Source organism: Nuphar pumila, chromosome 4 (genome assembly GCF_984573655.1).
Source record: "Nuphar pumila chromosome 4, dmNupPumi1.hap1.1, whole genome shotgun sequence".
NCBI classification, from domain to species: domain Eukaryota; kingdom Viridiplantae; phylum Streptophyta; class Magnoliopsida; order Nymphaeales; family Nymphaeaceae; genus Nuphar; species Nuphar pumila.
The window spans coordinates 115,262,319-115,282,344 of NC_143252.1; the positions used below are offsets into that span (position 1 = coordinate 115,262,319).

Sequence of the window (20,026 nt, forward strand, 5' to 3'; positions counted from 1 at the left end):
ATTCCTTTTGATGTATGACAATACATTATGTGATTACATTTGTGTATATAAATTTGATTCTCTGTGGCTTTGTATATTGTGTATTGTTTATTTTGTATAAAGGATCTCTCATATGTGTTAGAGAGAATAGCAGAATAACAATATTTAAAGGACCAATGAAATAAGTAAGAGACCAACCTATTCATAAAGGTAATTTCAACATGCTTAAGCACTGAAGGTGAATTATAGTGTAGTACATGAGAATATGATATTTCATAAAAGAGTATTCATCTTCATGACTCATATGATTCATCCTTGTGATAAAGGGTAGCATGTGAACCCACATGAAGAATTAAATTGAGATAACGGTTTAAACCTTGATTTAGTGTACTTTTAATGTCAATGGGTCAAGTGAGAGAATGTTAGACATATGGATCGGGTCCAACCCATTGAGTGGCCTGGTTTAACATTAAAAGTTTAGTGGGTTAGTGGGCATGATAGTGGAGGGCAGCTAATGTCATAAGGGAGGTTACGTGATTGTCCACATTCACTGTACCTCCTCTCCCTCTTCCACTATATAAAGAGATAGCTGGCTGCAATGGATGATGAGTAACCATTGTCGTACAGTAAAAGCCTTAGCCTAGCCCACATTCAGTTCATTGAGTTTAGGGTCCTGCTCACCGTCGACCTTAGGTCTGGGCTCATCGTGGGCGTCGACCGGCTGAAAAGAACATTGAATACTCTGCACGCGCACTCTATGGCGACTACAAGAATATTTTTTTGTGTTTGTATTGAATTTTGCAGGAAATGCCAACATGCCAACCTCCATCCCCGATTGCAACGATTCTAATGGAGGATATCCCAGTGAACGGATGGACAAAAGTGAAAGTATTGTGTCACAACTCTAGGTTTGCACATGCATTGATAACAACCTAGAAGTAACATAATATTAAACCATGTCAAGCTAGAACATGTGAATAAGGCATTCTCATTTTCAGCATGTGCTCAACTCAAAATGCACACACTCAATTAAATCTAAAAAAAATTAGATACATCACAAAGAATATATATATATATATATATATATATATATATATATATATATATATATATATATATATATATATATATATATATATATATATATATATATATATATATATATATATATATACACTCTTCCCCCCCCCCCCCCCCCTTTTTTTTGCTGCCCAGCCGAACCACTCGGCTGGGCTCCAACATCATGACAGGTCGGGCCAGCTGAATGGGTTCAGCTGGGCCTGCGGCCTATCAAGGAGTGGCCAAACCTCACCGTGCCTGGCCAACCGAGCTGCACTCGGTTGGTCTGCTGTCCATGCCTGTCGTGCCATCTCTTAAGACTGCAGGGCATTAAAGAAATAATCCATCTCAAAGAACTTAAAAGAAAGAAATCAATCCCATGAAGCCCTTGAATACAAGGCTGATTGAAGTTGTCGTTTGTCCTAAAATCACATCAGATTTATGACCATATTAAAAAGAAACAAAATTTACCTTTACAACCTGAAATCAAGTTTTATTACTATACCTCAGACAAATCCAGATTCATAAGCGAAATCCCAGATTTTATATGTTCAAACGATAACTCAGGTTTATTTAATAAAATCCCAGGTTTACAAATTGAAGAACCTCAGATCTACATGTTTAACAAAAACCCAGATTGATTTAATTACATCCAGATTTAAAATATGTTTTACAGTAACTCAGGTTTAGTTAGTTAAAAACTCAAATTTAACGTGTATTTCAAGTTCCAGTTCAAATAAATAAAATCTCATGTATACTCATGCACCATACAAAAACTTGATACATAGGCATGTCACATTCCACCAAGGCTCATGAAGATTATGTTCATAATCAAAGCTAAAATCTATATACACATTCAATTCGATTCCTGAGGTTAAAAAAACACACGGATACTGTGTTATCTTCATATATACCCATATATGTGTGTATATAAAGATTTTTTTTTTCTCTAAAGGGATTTACGCCGGTTGGGGTTTCCAGACAGGCCCAGTCGGCTGGGTCTAGTCATAAAAGACCCCAGGCCGGGCCTGGCAGTGGACTGTCTGGCCTGTCCCAGTCCTGCCCAGGTCTAGACTAGGTCTGGCCAGTCCCTGCCAGCCCGGGCTAGCCGAGCTAGCCCAGCCAAACCCATCGGCTGGGCCTGACAGCTTATGCACAGGCCCATCCCGGGCTTGTGCGTGTGCTGTCAAGGCTGGACAGACCTCCCAGTAGAACACTATATGTTTATAAAATCTCTCTCTTTTTTTAAGATACTCCCAGCAACTACACTGTATGTGAGTACTTCTAGATGGCGAGTCTGAAAATAGTTTTGATTTTCATCATAATAATGGGCAGCCTCCTATCACTGTTATGAGGATTGACATGTGCAACCTCAATCTGTTTGCTGAGAACACTCGACCCACAAATAACACACTAACTAGTTTTTTTTTTCTTTTCAATATTCCTCATAATCCATCACAACTAAAATACACAAGAAACACAGAAATAAAACCTAGTATGGATCGTGAACACCATTAGAGATACTCCATTGTCCAAACTTTAATAAAGATTACATGTATGCAAAAACGTGTTTCATCACATGTTTATATACGTCTAAAAGATCCCTAACGCGATATCATCACAATGTAGACCCATAACAAACTATTTTTTTGTCATAAAAGAAATTCTGTTTTAGCACAGAAATAGATACGTACAAAATTTTAATTTAAAAACGAATGAAAAGAACCATCAATGCACCCATGGAATCCTCTTCCATGTATGCAAGGGTATCCATCCGTGAAAATCTCACTCATATTCAATACCTCACTCGATTCAAGAGAGGAGACCCATACCTTTGTGTGAAAACAAAAAAATCAATAAAAATCATCGATGAAAGATATTGGATGGCCGGAGAAGAATGTCCTCATTATTCTTCTTCCTCCTTTCACTCCTCTTTCTTCTTCTTCTTCTTCTTCCTCCTTCTTTCACTCCTCTTTCTTCTTCTCTCTCTGGGCCAAACCCAAACTCAAAAATATCGCTCAAACGATATTTCTTTCAAACTTAGCCAAATTTTTGAAAAAACAAAAAAATAACTAAGTATAAAAATGCGTGATATTACATGGCTCGGGTCAATAAACAAGAAACACAAATAATAAAGGAAACCAAAACATGATCATCATGCTCATCACCTACCATTCCAAAATAGACAATGAACTTTTCCACTCTCCCATTTTTTTTGGCAGCCAAGTTATCTAAATTGCCCTCACATGATTAACTAGAACTAAAGATCATTTGCTTAGGACCATAGTTGCATTGGTACTCGATACACCCTTGTCTTAACACAAGATACTTTTGAGAGGTAGGCAACCCACTCAGGAAGAAGCCAGAAGTGACCCAAGCAAAATAGGGGTATGTTGCATAAGAAGGAAGGCCATATCGAGGTCCGCCAGGACGTACAGGGTGGGCCGGGCTTACCGGTCACAATTCCATCGACCACGAAGATCAACAATGCTCGAGAGTAGACAACTCGCTTCGCATTGCGAAGCGAGCAAGTTTGCGCAGCTGTAACCCATTTCTTATGAACCTGGTGCCGCAAAGATAAGATCAAATTGGGATCCAAGCCCCTGTTCTAAGATTTTTGTCCACAGTTGGAATGCGGAAACAGAACCATCCTTGAAAAGTCAGATACTGGACGAGTAAAAAGGAATCGCAAGAGAAGCTACCGGATGGTCTATCTGCTCAACCTTGAACTTTGAAAAGGGGAATTGGGGGTGGGGTGGGGTAATGGAGCAAAAAAAGAAAAAAGAGAATAATAAAAGCGCCCACCGTGGGGTTCGAACCCACGACCACAAGGTTAAGAGCCTTGCGCTCTACCAACTGAGCTAGACGGGCTGTTTGTTGAATTTCCAAATTAAATATATTTAACTAATTATATTTGGTCCTTGAGATAAAATCAGATGCGATCAACTACTAGATCCGACTAATCGGATTGGATTTATGTTTGGATGGTGAAAACTCATACGAGTCTGTTTTTTTACATGTAACCAGATTGAGGTTTCTTGAATCTATCAAATTTGGTAGCACAAAATCAAAACCATATCCAATTCCTATTATCATTGGATATGGTTTTGGCTTACTAAATCCAATAAAAATATCTGGATTCGATCGAATATCAGTTAAAATCTAATCCACTGACAGCCCTACTCAATTTCATCATCTTTTACCAAATATGTGGATCAAGAAACGATACCGTATCCAAAACCAATTACTAGAAGGCCCATCACATGTTCATTTTTTTTTTTGGACTTCCGTTAAGCTGGTCAACAAGCTTATATAAATAGAACACCCTCTGTTCATGCTCGACTCGGTATGCTAATATGAGCTGCTCATGGCTCGGCTCACCAAGCCCAAGGAAGCTTCATTCAAGACAAGCCACCAAGTGCTCACCCTACTTCCTAGACATACTTGCAAAGGACACCCATGCTTGACATCAGATCATTAGGGGGATATCTTTGATGGCAGAAGCCAAAGGTCCCTTGGATGTTGTTCATCTATAAACAACATCAACCACCATGCACGGGTTTTGATTTTAACCTTCCTCCATCCCGGTCCAAACGGGACAAGGCGGGGCAGGACCCGGGGGCGGAGGGTGCATTAATTTTGGCCACCCCGCTTTTAGGGATGACTGTGGATCAGGGCAGGGGCGAGAAACAAGGTCTTCGCCCCTGCCCCATCTCAAAATCCTACTCTCCATCCCCGCACGGGTTTTGATTTTAACCTTCATCCCCACGTCAATCCCCATTTCATGTCCTCCATCCCCAGTCCAAATGGGGCAAGGCGGGGCAGGACCCCATTTCTCCTAGATCCACTGCCATCTCTAAAGAAGGATCAAGGATAGGGCGGGGCGGGGCAAGGATCGGGGATGGGACGGGGAAAAGCGCAAGTCCATCCCTGCCTCCATCCTCGCACGGGTTTTGATTTTAACCTCCATCCCCGTTTTATGTTATCTATCCTCAGTCCAAACGGGGCGAGGCGGGTGGGCCCCCGTTTCTCCTCCGTTCCACTGACATCTCTACCCCTTGTTTGCATACATCTGTGAGCCTCACAGAAAAGGTGGGGGTTTCATGCCAATCCGCTGAAACACCGCTTTTTCCGTGACATGCAAACGGGCCCATAGAATAGATGGCTGAGAGCAAAACAGAAAGGAAAGGTCTTTGCGTGTTGTCCACTGCATGTATGAAGCATGGACTATGAACTGCAGAGTTGAATACAAGACCACAAGTACGTAACAAAGTTGACCCATTAGGCCCAGGATAGCTACATCTGTTCTTCTTGCCCATTCGGGTCTCTACGTAGCACATTGACATATCGTTCTCGAGAATTTCTCAGCAAAGAAAACTTCATGGGACTTTGGTTCGTTTGTTGCACCGTGCAGCGTGCGAAACGGCTTTTGCGTGACACTCCCTTCGGGGATGCGTCCCTAATTTCATAGGAAACACGTTCATGTTTTCCACCTGATGATTGCTTCACTGCTCAGGGGAAACATGCCTTTTTTCATAGGAAGGGCTATCTGTTATTCTGTTTCCCACGTTTTGTGGTGAAACAAACACCCCTTAATGCCTTTTTTCACCAGAAAAAAACAACTTTCACACGAAAAATGGCATGTCTTCCCATGAGGCATGAAACAGATACTCCCACACGAAAATGGTCAGCCTATGTGGCACAACATGGGCCTCATGTTTTTCTTGCATGGGTAGCATTCTACTATGAAAACATAAGATTGCTTTCATACCAAAATTTCAGGCATCAGGACTTCTCCTACAACTTTTAAGGAAAAAAAAAGATGCATATCAAGCATCAATTACACATAAAAGATCAGGCTTGAATAATAAAATTAATTATATTACTGAAGCCATTACTGCAATCTTACAGCAATTGACATGTTTCTGAAATCCAGACTGCATCCCAAACAGGAAGTATACAATCCTTCAGAAACTAGAAACCAAGCTCAAGCATATATAAGGACAAGAGAAGTTGGGCTTCAAATTAGGATCTCTCGTGATGAAAGAATAGGAGATAATTATCAACTTCACATCTCTATGTCTTCAAGGTCAGGCATTGGAAATCTTAAAATAGCTGCAATTCCAGTGAGTTGTGCTAATTCTGCATACGCAACACAGCAGAAACACTGTTAACAAGACTCAATGGGGAGAAAGAAAAAAGACTAGGGAATGAACATGAATTTTAGCCTTACGTTCACCAGAGACATGCATAGAAGAGAACACATGCGCTGTGCCCCCCAAATTCTTGACAGAGTCTATCAAGTTGACATATTTTTTCCTTGTCTTGATACTAGTTCTGTGGATACAAGTACTGAATTGTTACAGCTGATCAAGTTTAGTAGCAGAAATTATGATTTCATGTAGATATCATTTAAAAAACAGCTTTATTCAAGTCAGCTGCTTGGAGAAAAAGAACTTCAGAACTAACTTGAGGGTGCCTACATATGTCAAGGCTAGTAGCTCTTTAAAGAAGACAAATTAACTTCACCAATTCAAACTTTCTGAGGTAACATCCAATAATTTCTACTACATGGAGGTGAGGTGAAAACAAGCATTTCATGTCAAATTATTACCTAAAAAGATTATCAATGATAAGAAGTGTCTGAATAGCCTTTCTCTCATGGGCAACCTCAACATGCTTAGGGCCATAGCAAGCACGATCAGGATCCTAGCAAAAAAAAAAAGAGTTTAAGTGCATTATGCAAACAAGAATAAGCACACAAAAACAAAGTCATGTAACAAAAGGCCTGAACTGTACTAAGAGGAACAATTGGAGGATACATAAATGTTTTAAAGACATGAAAACCCATCTTATAAAGATAACTGACGTGTCTAAAATTTAATGATGCAGCTATTTCCCAGAGATGCCCCACAACTACTAGGATAACCAATAGGATAGTTCTTGCTCCCATAAAAAAGAACAAAACAGTACAGAAATCACGCACTTCTGAAGACGTATTTCATTGAACAAGAATGAAAAGCTATCCATCAATATACAATAGTGAGGATGAAGTTCAAAATGGTAATCAGGCAGGAATAAGAATGGTTCATCGAATAGCAGGTCCTGAGTCCTGACACATACAAGTTACAATAATACTGGTCTAGTAATTCTCATTTTCCTTCTAGCCAGAGCAAAGATCATCTTCTTTCAAAGATGATGGTCTCCAAATAATGTGACTTAGAGGCTTAGATCAAATGATCAGGCAAGAGAAGCGATAAGTTATCTAGAAACCGTAATTTTGTTATTACAGTTTTTGTTCTAGAATATTTTGATCTAGCTAGTTTATCAGCCGAGTATGTGATTCAATGAAATAAATTATATCAGCCAATATTCCATGTTACCCAAGCAAAACTACCTGAATGGATTGATATCATGATTGCAACAGAGGTATTAAGGCAATATCAACTGAAGCTGCCAAATGAACAGAAGCGTTCATCTTCATGCATATTCTAGAAAGTAAGGCTAAGTTTCTTAAAGTGTAATAAATATAACAGTGGATTAAGGCCTGTTAAGAAAATTAGAAGTCTAGAAAGCATCCAAAAGAAGTTTCAACAGTGTAGCTGAGATCATTTAGTCAAAAGAAGCCCAAGATTATCTTTAAAATTAAATCCCTAATAGAATCACATGAATTATGAAAATCAGATTCCAAACTTATCCTAAAGAACTTTGGATCTAATTATTGTAGCAGGATTTTCTCAAAAAGAAAAAATTGTAACAGGAGAATGGAGTTCATAAGCTCCTAAGTCACCAAACAGAAAAAAGCTCTCATTGCTTGACCCCTGCCCTTAAGGTGTACCATGAAGGCTAGAACATGTGTACCCACACACATAAACAAGAAAACTTGGAGAAAAGAGGAAATGAAACATGAGTTAAGATGAAATGGACTTGCACACAAAAACACATCATCATGCACAAGTACACACGGGCACACACCCACACATGCATATGCATTAACCCCATCATTAGTGGGATTTGATCCTACTAATGCCAAATCCAAGCCTGCATAAAGGAGGATGGTGGCATCATTAGCAAACGGTCATGAAAACTGTAGCCACATCTGTTAAATAAAGGCTTCACAATATTGATGATGATGATGAGCCACCAGCACACACGTGCATGCATGTGCACAGACACATGCACACAATTAATGTACTATAGTACCAGTATCAATAATTGTGATTTGTGATAATATTGGTAAGGCACTTTGTCAATAAAACTTGAAGGAAAAAAAGAAAGAAAAAAGAAGATTACATGAAGTGAAATCTAAATAAATTTTAAGCAAAGAAAATAGTTATAAATTTTCAATTTGTAGTACTTTATGAATGAAGCATGAACCGATAAGCTATCAATTATGATGCATGAAGTCATGAACCATGTAAAAACTAACAAGTTAACAAGTAACGAATAAAGCAGACAACGGCTAGAAACCAAGTTATTATAATACACAAAGATGATATAGAAACGAGCAAGAGAAATGTTGTCATATTGATGCTCTTGTTCATAACATATCAATCATGCAAAACCCTTCTCCGTAACAAGAATCATGTGTTTGATACATCCAAGACGATATACCAATCCTGACAAAAAGGATGCATGAATTCTATCATAAATATGATGAAAGGCACGAGTTACATTATTTAACAGACATGAAACTAAAGTTTCCATAACAATTCATCTTCAACAAACTGCAAAAGAAAAAAAAATCATATTGGACATTGTTGATAAGAAAATGTTGCTTAACAGATTATGCAAATGAAATATATCAATGATATTCTAATAAAGACTGTCAAATTAAAAGATAAACCACAAGTATCTAAAGTTCAGAACTAACATTTGAAAGCATATTGAAGAAATCCTTGAGCGCTCGAACCTAGAAAAATAAAGGTCAAAACAACCACAAGGTCAACGATGAATCAGCCAAATAATCCAAAGCAAACAGTAACTTCTGGTAAGATCTCTTCTCCAGTACCTCCTGGGCAGCCTTTGTATTCTTGATCATTGACATAACATTTGGGGCATCCAGAACTTCTCTCAAACTATGCCTATTAATATAAAAACGAAATTAAGAACAAGAGAATTTATTTGTCGCTTGAATTGTTAGTTCTCATGGAAATCTACAAACATCAAAAAGTTGTCATGAACAATGGATATAAAGATCATAGAAAAGAGATTTGATTGATTGGACCTGTGAATAGCATTGAATGTTCATTTTTTCTAAACATGAACAAACCAATTTATTGAAAAATACATATTATTTATATGAATAAAAGCACTAAATGAAAGACAAGTGTACACACAGAGCACTATAAAAGACGAGCTTTAACACTCATGGGGCTGCTTATCTTTTATTCACTTATGTATCCTGGCCAGCTGTACATCAACACAATCACAGACACTGTCCATGTGATATTAAAATCACATGATCATTTATGAGACTCTAGCGACCAATCATCACAACAGAACTGATCTGACCTTGTCCAATTTGGAGACATGATGTGGTGGATAGAACTGGATTGGACTCAATCAGATACAGTCACTTGACAGCCTTATTTGATTTGTAGAATAAGATTTGGCAACTCTATTTATGGTGTTGTATATGGAAGCTTAAGGTTTTAACTTATCAACTCCTACACGTGAATGCATAGAACCACATGGTGTTTCAGTAAATGAACAAGAAAAATATGACACAAAGGAGTAAAACTTAACCTAGAAAGACAAATCTAAACTAGAAGTAAACAAAACATCAATTTGTTCACAAACATAACTAGAAGTAAATAAAGCATCAATTTGTTCACAAACATGTAGCCAGAAGTTGAATGCGCTAGAAGAATGCGGGACTTGTTGTCAGTTATCGACCTCAGCTGTTGTCTTTCAGCCTCTAATAGTAAGAAATTATGAAATTGATCCTGAGATAGCAAAGTGTAAGTTTTACATGCACATAAAAAGAAAAGGATAAATTTGCCATGATATTTGACAAGATGCAAATTAAGTTTTTTAATTATTCAACAAGAGGCATTTGAATTGCATGACAATGGGGGAGAAAAAAAGATCAAAGCAATCAATGACAATTTTCACGAGTGCACTATTCATTCAACAAAGCATTAAAAGAAAGCAAGCATGCATCAACAAAAAAAAAACCATGGAAAAAGAAAAAGAAAACATGTCCCAAGGGTAAAGTCATGTCAACTTTAACCCTAACATGATCTAGTAAAATAGCCTAACCAAAACCAGCACTTTCTAAGTAATTGATGGTCACTTTGCCATATGATACAACAAGGATAATGGAATATTTTGACCAATTCTCGTCAAAAGTTTTCTACTTTTCACTGAAATTTATTGACTTGCTCCTTTCTTTTACCAGTGCTCAGTATGTCAAGATTCCAAGCCAACAATCGGATGTCTTAGAAATTTTCCACTAAATAAAGGAACTTTATTTTGCACAGTCGAGAGTATACAAGAGCCAATTAAAACTAATATATTTCCTGCTTTTAACTCTTGTATAATGCCGTATGCATACTTTTGTTTCTAGTCTTTAGTTAATTTGTCAAACCACCCGTTTGTTAGAGAGAATTGCACTAATGATAACTAAGGAACAAGTGTTTTTACTATTAAGAATCAGATATATTAATCTCCTATCAGAGTGTTGATCTTGATTGAGTTTTAAAATAGATAATTAGACAATGAAATAGATCAGAGTTTTAACTAATGTTGTTCATACAGATAAACTGATAAAGTAAATGTCAGATGTCATATGCTGCAATTTACTAAAAATTCATTAAAATAACGGTTTGTGCACTAAAAGAAATTTTTTGTTGATGTTTTTCTTTTATGGAGATGAAGGAAAACGCTCACCGAGAACTGGGACACTTAAAGGGCCAGCCTCCATGAGGCAAAACTCCTGATTAAGGACACAGCCACCCAGCCTTACGTGCACCAACCATGGTAAAGCAATGGCAGCACCCATGCGCCAACAGGATTCAATCCTGGGCCTTTAGCTTGACACAGGACCCCACTGACCACATGGGTAACCACCGGGCCACCTACATTGTTAAAGGTAATTTCTCAGCAAGGGTATTTCTTGGAGAGATTTTCAAAAGTTGATAAATCTCAGGAATATCTTGGGAGTTAGAAAAATTGAAAAATTATAAATAACAACAAAAAAGCTAAGAAAATAATAAGTTTTGCATTATTTTTCTTCCAAAAATATAAAGAAACATGTTTTAAAGGTTTTAAAATATAACAACAACAACAACAATTACGCCTTCATCCCAAAACAATTGGGGTCGGCGATATGAACCAAAAAAAAAAATCATTCTGGGTCTTCCACATGAATCCTTCTCCTCCAATCATTTTTATCCAATGCCATGTCCTCGGTGAGGTTCAAAGCATTCATATCCTTTCCTATCACCTCCATCCATGTCTTCCTAGGCCTACCCTGACCTCTTTTAACTAATATATTTTCCCATTTCTCCATCCTTCTAACTGGAGCATCATTAGGCCTTCGCCGAATATGTCCAAACCACCGTAAACGATTCTCTCTCATCTTATTTTCAATGGGTGCAACGCCTACCTTCTTACGTATCTCCTCGTTCTGAATCTTATCTTTTATTGTATTTCCACACATCCATCTCAGCATACGCATCTCAGCTACACTCATTTTTTGAATATGATGTCTCTTGGCAGCCCAACATTCTGTACCATATAGTAAAGTGGGCCTAATAGTCGTCCTATAAAACTTTCCCTTCAACCGCAATGGCATTCTACGATCGCACAACACTTCAGTTGCACTCTACCATTTCATCCACCCAACCTTTATCCTATGATTTACATCTCCATCAATTTCTCCATACTTTTGAATGATAGATCCCAAATATTTGAAACAATCATCCACCGGTATTTCTTGCTCACCAAGCTTCACTACACTCCCATCACTACTTCATTGCTTACTAAACCGACATTCCATGTATTCTGTCTTACTCTTACTCAACTTAAAACCTCTTGCTTCTAATGTCTGTCTCCATAATTCTAACTTAGCATTAACCCCAACTCTAGACTCATCAATCAAAACAATATCATCAGCAAACAACATACACCACGGCACATTTTCTTGAATTGATCTCGTAAGCTCATCCATCACTATAGCAAATAGGAAAGGGCTTAAAGCAGATCCTTGATGTAACCCAACCGTTATAGGAAAATTGGTTGTCACCCCTCCACAAGTGCGGACATTGGTTACTACTCCTTCATACATATCTTTAATTATACTAATGTACTTGAGAGAAACACCTTTCTTCATCATTGTCCACCAGAGATCGTCCCTAGGTACTCTATCGTATGCCTTCTCCAAATCAATAAAAACCATATGCAAATCTTTGTTCCTCTCTCTATTCCTCTCAATAAGTTGTCTAAGAAGATGTATAGCTTCCATAGTTGATCTTCCAGACATAAAACCAAATTGATTCTCCGATATCATGACAACCTTCCTCAACCTAGACTCAATCACCCTCTCCCAAAGTTTCATAGTATAACTCATGAGTTTTATACCACGATAGTTTTTGCAATCTTGTATATTACCCTTATTCTTATATAGAGGCACCAAAGTACTCTTCCTCCGCTCATTAGGCATCTTATTTGTCCGCCAAATCTTGTTAAAAAGATTTGTCAACCATTCTAAACCTTTCTCTCCCAAGCATTTCCAAGCCTCGATAGGTATACCATCTAGGCCAACTGCCCTTCCTGATTTCATTTTCTTCAAAGCCTCTGCAATTTCTTTCTTTTGAATCTTGCGCATGAAGTCACGATTCATCTCATGAAAAGGAATGGAGAAGTCTCCAAGATCCTGAGCATGACTTTCATTAAATAACTTATCAAAATAATATTTCCATCTCTCCTTGATCTCCTCATCTTTGACTAAAACCCTTTGCGTTTCATCTTTGATACATCTAACCATACCCAGATCCCTCGATTTCCTATCTCTCATTTTTGCAAGCCTATAAATATCCTTCTCGCCCTCTTTGGTATCCAAATTGTCATAAACCTCCTTATATACCTTATCCATCGCGTTCCGAACTACTTTTTTAGCTTCCTTCTTTACTATCATATACTTCTCCAAATTCTCATTATCACGATTCTTACTTAGATTTCTATAACACTCTATCCTCGTTCCACCACGATGTATCCTTACCTAGCGGTGCACCACCTTTAGACTCACCCAATACCTCCTTAGCCACCTTTCTCATGCCACCCGCTATCTTATTCCACATTGATTCTGAATCCTCCTCGAGACATCAATCAACTTCCTTAACTACCTGCTCTACAAACATTCCTTGTTTAGCTCCTTTCAGTGCCCACCACTTAATTCTAGGATCTATCCTATGTCTATCCTTTTTGCGACATTGTTTAATTCTAAGATCTAAAATTACGATCTAAAATATAAAGGAAACAAAAAAATAGGAAATGAAAACTTAAAATTAAAAAAAGGAGTTTTCTCCCAAAATATCGTGATATTACTGCATAATATCATGATATTTTGTCCCTGTGATATTTTGAAAATATCGCGATATATTCCTGATATTATCGACTACCCTGAAATAGCCAATAATATCATGATATTTTCAATATATCGGCGATATCGATGACAGTGATATTATATAACCTCCTACAGAAAACCTTTTAGCCAACCTTTGAGCAAAATAATTTCAAATACATGTGGTTGAATCAAGAAACTGCTCTACCAGTTCAGAATCTCGAGTTTTCATACATCTCCATCTGTGATATATGGCCCTACCATAATTGTTCTCATGGACCTGTTAACCACACATAAACCACTTTTACAACAATAACCCTCCTAAGTCCTAACAATCATTTTAATAATTGTTATAGTTTTCCTCATATAACCAATTAAAATCCAATATTAGTTTGGAATTAGAAATTAGATCATTTGTTATATATTGGCAGGCCTGCCTTGTTGCAACATCTTTTAGCATAAAATTGAGAGAGAGAGAGAGAGACTCAAACTTCAATAGTTAACGTGAAAGTTGGGAATATTTTCAAAGTATTAATGGTTTCCAATGTGGATATCTATTTCATCAAACAAGCAATGGATAAAAACCACGTTTCATCTGCGCTTTCAGGTTCAAAATGCATGCACCCACATGTATGCAGATGTTAACCACATGAAGGACCTCGCCAAATTCCTCGACAGATTAAAAAGAGTACATCCATCTGTTCTTAGGTTCAACGGATTAAAATTTAAAATCAAACACAACGAAATTGAAGTATTCATGTCCCTGCAAATTAAGACTACCTTCAAAAGTGGATATACCAAATGGAGAACTGTTAAAATTCGTCCACCAATGTTCGGTTGATGCCAAGGATGGAGATGATTGTGAGAGAGAGAGAGGCGGCTGCAACAGATGGTATGATCCTTCATACTGGGATCGTGCCCTATATGTTATATTTATATTGTAAACTGGATTGGGTCTGAATATTACACTATATTACATCAATTCCAGACCCAATATAAACAATACAGAGAAGTTTGGATTAATATATAGGTTTTGGGTCTAAATCCAAACCCATAATGGGTAAAACAACCCAGTCTCAATACCCTCCCTCAAGTTGTGGATGGTCGTGCACCATGGACAACTTGCTCTTCAAGAACCAAAATTGTTAGTTGGTAAGATCTTTAGTAAACAAATTCGCCACCTGATCAGCCGTTCGAATATAGGCTGGTTCAACTTCCCTGTCTTCTACTTTTTGCTGAATAAAATGTTGATCAATCTCTATATGTTTTGTACGGCTGTGATGAACGGGGTTGAAAGAAATCTGGATGGCACTCTGATTATCACATAAAAGAGTAGTGGGTAGAATAGTTTCTCTTAATTCTACCAAAAGATGCCTCAGCCATGTAACCTCTGTTGTAGCTGCTGCCATAGACTGATACTCGGCCTCAGTATTGGATCGTGCAACTGCACGTTGTTTCTTGCTACTCCATGCTATTAAGTTTCCATCAATAAAAACACAATACCTAGAAACTGACCTTCTGTCATCTGGATCTCCAGCCCAATCAGCATCTGCATATACAATTAGTCGATGTTGCTCTCCTTTAGTCTTAGATTGATGATAGACTAAGCCATCCCCAAGTGTTCCCTTTAAGTATCGAAGGATTCACTTGACAGCATTCATATGCTCTGTGTGTGGATCATGCATGAATTGCGAGACTTGATTTACTGCATACACAATGTCTGGTCTAGTGAAAGTGAGATATTGAAGCATACACAAGGCTACGATATTGTCTGGGATCTTCATATGCCTCCCCATCCTGAGCACTGAGCTTATGATTCAATACACTGGGAGTGGATAGAGGTTTACAATCCTTCATACCTGCCTTATCCAAGATATCTATCCTGCCGGTCTATCTCAGCCCCTAAGAAATAACGTAGAACCCCCAAATCTTTCATCTTAAACTTTCGACTCAGGAGAGCTTTTGTAGCTTATATATGTTCATCAAAATTCCTAGTAATGATAATATCATCTACATATATGAGAAATAAAATACTGACCTAACGATCTCGAAAGATAAATAGAGAATAATCGAGGTGAGATCGAATGAACCCATGTCGTTGAACTTCGACAGAGAGGCTATCAAACCAAGAACGAGAGGCCTGCTTTAGCCCATAGATGGTTGTTCGTAATTTACAAACATGGGTGTTGGGACTGTGTTCTGCATAACCAGGGGAGTGCTCCATATACACTTCTTCTTTCAGACTGCCATGCAAAAAATACATTTTTGACATCAAGCTGACTGAGAGTCCATTCATACTGAACCGACAAAGATAAAATTAATCGAATGGTTTTCATTTTGACCACAGGGCTAAAAGTCTCATCATAGTCTTTCCCGTATTCTTGAGTAAAGCCTTTGGCTACAAGTCTCGCCTTGTAGTGTTCAATGGATCCATCAGGTTTATAATTGATCTTATAGACCCATTTAGAACCTACAACATTTTTGTCTGAGGGTCTAGGAACAATCTCCCAAGTTCCACATTCATGCAAAGCTTTCATCTCCTCATTCATAGCCTCAATCCACTTGATTGACATGTATGCCTGCGAGAAATTGCCGGGTTCATCTTGCTTTTCAATCTGAGAAACTAATAATTGCAGGTCCATAGAGAAGTTGTTATAACTGACCCATCTCTCAATAGGGTGGCGAATTCTTCCATTCCGCCTGGGGTGCACATCAATTTGCTGAGCATTATTCTTGTTTCGTCGTACATAGACGACTCTTTGAAATTTTGCGGCATCTGAAGTAGGCATGCTAGGAGCCTGCGCATTTCTCAACCCTTCCATCTGAGGCTCTACATCGGTCTCACTCTGTTCAACAGGTGATGTGTGGCATGAGGGAACATCATGCGTCTCTATCTGGTTAAGTAACTCAGTAGCAAGCCATGGCTAATACCACTCAACGACCCTGTTGTGCCCATCTATACTCCCTGAGTCCTCAACAATGGTTTCATCAAACACAACATTTCGTGAGACTCTGATGCGATGAGTGGTGGGTATTAAGTATAGTGTAGTGCTGGACCCAGTTTGGGTCTGACCTAGACCCAAACTGGGATTGTGCATTGACGTGTTTACTGGGGTACGGATGTAATATTGGAATTTGTTGTAGGACAATCATGTCCATAAATGTAACCTAATGCTTAAATACATTAAACCAGGTCATGATTAAGTTAAGTGAAATATCGTGAACCTGTGCAGCCCCAATGACTCTAAGTTTTCTTCTTCTTCTACCTTTCTTCTTCTCTTTCTTTTCTCTGTTGATGATCAGGTTTGGTGCAAACACAACTTCTAACATGGTATCAGAGAAAGGTTGGATCTAGGGCTTGGTATTGTTCCCAAAAGGTACAACCATAGAGAAAATCTGCTTTTGGTCAGGAAAATATTCTTCTCTCTGTTTTATTTTTTTCTCTCTCTTACACAACCTATACTATCGTATTTTCTTCCAAAAAGGACAAACCATTTTTTTCTCGTCTCTATCCCTTAAAATTGTTTTCGTGTTTTCATCTGAAACATGTGTTTCCCCTTTTAAAGACCTGTTTGAAACCCTATTCGTGACCTATCTTAAAGCTTGTAAATTTTGTTTCCTCTTTGAAACCCTAATTATAACCCATCTGTTCCTTGTGATTCTCCTTTTTAGAATCAAAACTCGTGATCGATACTATATCCCAATCAAAACTCGTGATTCTCCTCTTTTAGAATCTGTTCCTGTGTCACCTCAGCTCAAAACTTATCGCTGATTCATCTGAAATCACGATTTATCGTGATCTTGGTTCACATTAATCGAATAAGGCAAAAACTTTTTTTTAGCCTATTAATGCTAATCAAACACTGCATGATCAGGTGGCTTGATTTATTAATATCGGATTGATATTTTGAATATTTACGTGATCTGATATATGTCAAAAAAAAAGGCAGCAGATCCGAATTCTGTTGTAATCAGTTCTCTTCTAGACTGAACTTAGACAGTCACGTTATCTTGCAGTTTGATTAGTCATTTCATTGATCTCCTCTTAGAGTATTTTCTACCTTATATTCACGTGTCTCATAATCATGGATTCTTCTTCAACCCAGTCCGGTTTGTCATCAAGCTTTCTTAGCCAACTCGTTTATGAAAAGTTAAATAATTCTAATTTCCTGACTTGGAAGAGACAGATAGTTCCTTTTATCAGGAGCCAATATTTCTTTGGTCATCTGGATAGATCAATACCTGCCCCACCAGAGTTCATTGCAAAAGAGGAAATAGACGCACAAGGGGTTGCTTCTACTAAGCTTGTACGCAACTCGGATTATGTCTCTTGGATGAGAAAGGATCAGGCATTAATTGCCTACAACACATCTACCCTGTCTCAGGAAGTACTAGTTGCTATCCCCGACGACTGCACAACGATAGAATTATGGAACAGGTTGACACAGACATACTGTCAGATATCTGAATCAAGAGTTTTATTTCGCAAGCGTGAATTCCAGCTTCTCAAGAAAGGTGGTCTATCTATCATGGATTACTTGAATAAGATGAAAACTATTACAGATCAACTAGCCATTATTGGATGTAAAGTGCCGGACAAGGATAAAGTACGACAGGCATTGAACGGTTTAGGCCCAGATTATCATGTATTGGTGATATCGTTGTTGTGCTTGCCCGTGCTTCCCACATTTGAGGACCTCTGGGCAAAACTTCTACAATACGAAATGTCATTAAAAGGCATCGTTGCAGATTCTGGTGCTCAATCTGACTCCCAAGATGTCTTAGCCACTGGGTTGTCCTTCAGTCGTGGTCGTGGAGGAAATGGCTTCAGAGGAGGAAGAGGTCGTGGTAGATTTGCAGGTCCAGGTTTGCTTCCCACACCCAATATGTCGTTCAACTCTAATGCGAAGAGCCAAACTCAAAGAGTTGTCCCGACATGTTACCTGTGCAATAAAAAGGGGCATATTAAGGCAAATTGTTGGTTTAATCCTCAAAATAAAGGCAAATTGCAAAACACTGAGAGCAAGAAGGAAGATAATGTTACCAAGTCTGATGGGGAGGTGAAACAACTTTTGCTGGCAGCATTGCCTGGATTACACTTAAAACAGAATGATCAAGGATCATGGTATGTTGATTCAGGAGCAACGACCTGATAGAAATCGTGGTTCTCTGCTTCATACACAAGAGGAGGCACCGAATGAGAGAGAGACAAGAAAGCTGCATAATTTCCCAATGGCCGACTGTGGTATTGGGCTTCCCATTAAATACATGTTACAATTGCTAGGGTACGAAAATACCCATCATACAACAAATGTAAATTACAATATGCCTTTAATGAACATGTGCTAATTAGCTTAACTCGAATTGCATTTGGATAAGATCCAAACCCATTCGTGAGTACACGCTTCTTTTCATCCTCCCTCAAGTTGTACATGGTTTTAAACCATGAACAACTTGCCTTTCAACATCCAGAATCGGTCCTTGATAAGCCCTTTGGTAAACAAGTCAGCAACTTGATCAGTAGTCCAAACAAATTCTGGTTCAATTTCCTTCTCTTCGACTTTCTGTCTTACAAAATGTTGATCAATTTCAATATGCTTAGCACAGCTGTGGTAAGTAGGATTCAATGACATGTTGATGGCACTTTGATTGTCACATAGGAGAATACATTTAGATATTGATTCACCTACTTCTGTCAACAAATGTCTAATTCATGTTACTTCAGCTGTAGCAGCCGCCATTGATCTATATTCACCTTCTGTGCTTGATCTGGCAATAGCCCTTTGTTTTCTACTGCTCCAAGAGATAAGATTTAGGCCAGCGAAAATACAATATCCCGACACTGACCTACGCTCATCTGGATCTCCTGCCCAGTCTGCATCTGTGTAAACAAGAAGTTCATGCATGTTATATTCATTCATACTCTTTCTGTACAAAAGACCATCCCCAATAGTTCCCTTCAAATATCAAAGAATACGTTTAACAGCTTTCATATGTTCAATACACGATTTATGCATGAACTGAATAGACAATATCAGGGTGAGTAAAAGTGAGCTGAATAGACAATATCAGGGCGAGTAAAAGTGAGATATTGAAGCATCCCCACTATCCTGTGATATCCTGTAGGATCTTCATACAAATCGCCATCTCTAGAACTGAGTTTCGGATGAAGTACACTGGGTGTGCTTAGAGGCTTGCAATCTTTCATACCTGCTTTGCTGAGAACATCAATAGTATAATTATGTTGGGTAAGTGTCATGCCTTCAATAGTTCTGTCAACTTCTACTCCAAGAAAATATCGTTGTTTACCAAGGTCTTTCATCTTGAACCTGTGGTTCAGGAGTTCTTTGACCTGCTCAATGTGTTCACCAGAGTTACCTGTAATGATTATGTCATCTACATATATCAATAATAAGGTAA

At 38.2% G+C, this 20,026-nt stretch overlaps 1 protein-coding gene and 1 non-coding gene across 2 annotated transcripts in view; both read right to left on the reverse strand.

Annotated features, from left to right (window-relative positions):
* Positions 1-3,836: 3,836 nt before the first annotated feature.
* On the reverse strand, positions 3,837-3,909 carry TRNAK-CUU (transfer RNA lysine (anticodon CUU)). The gene has a single exon. It is a non-coding gene; the product is annotated as a tRNA-Lys (tRNA).
* A 2,134-nt stretch (positions 3,910-6,043) lies between these two features.
* Positions 6,044-20,026, reverse strand: part of LOC149840707 (protein PELOTA 1-like) — a 33,420-nt gene continuing 19,437 nt past the window's right edge. The window contains exons 11-16 of the mRNA XM_090004531.1: positions 9,880-9,986; positions 9,050-9,122; positions 8,912-8,950; positions 6,653-6,747; positions 6,272-6,375; positions 6,044-6,180 (exon numbers count right to left, since the gene is read on the reverse strand). Coding sequence (XP_089860657.1) covers positions 6,107-6,180; positions 6,272-6,375; positions 6,653-6,747; positions 8,912-8,950; positions 9,050-9,122; positions 9,880-9,986 — 492 coding nt within the window. The 3' untranslated portion in view covers positions 6,044-6,106. The remainder of the gene's footprint in view (positions 6,181-6,271; positions 6,376-6,652; positions 6,748-8,911; positions 8,951-9,049; positions 9,123-9,879; positions 9,987-20,026) is intronic.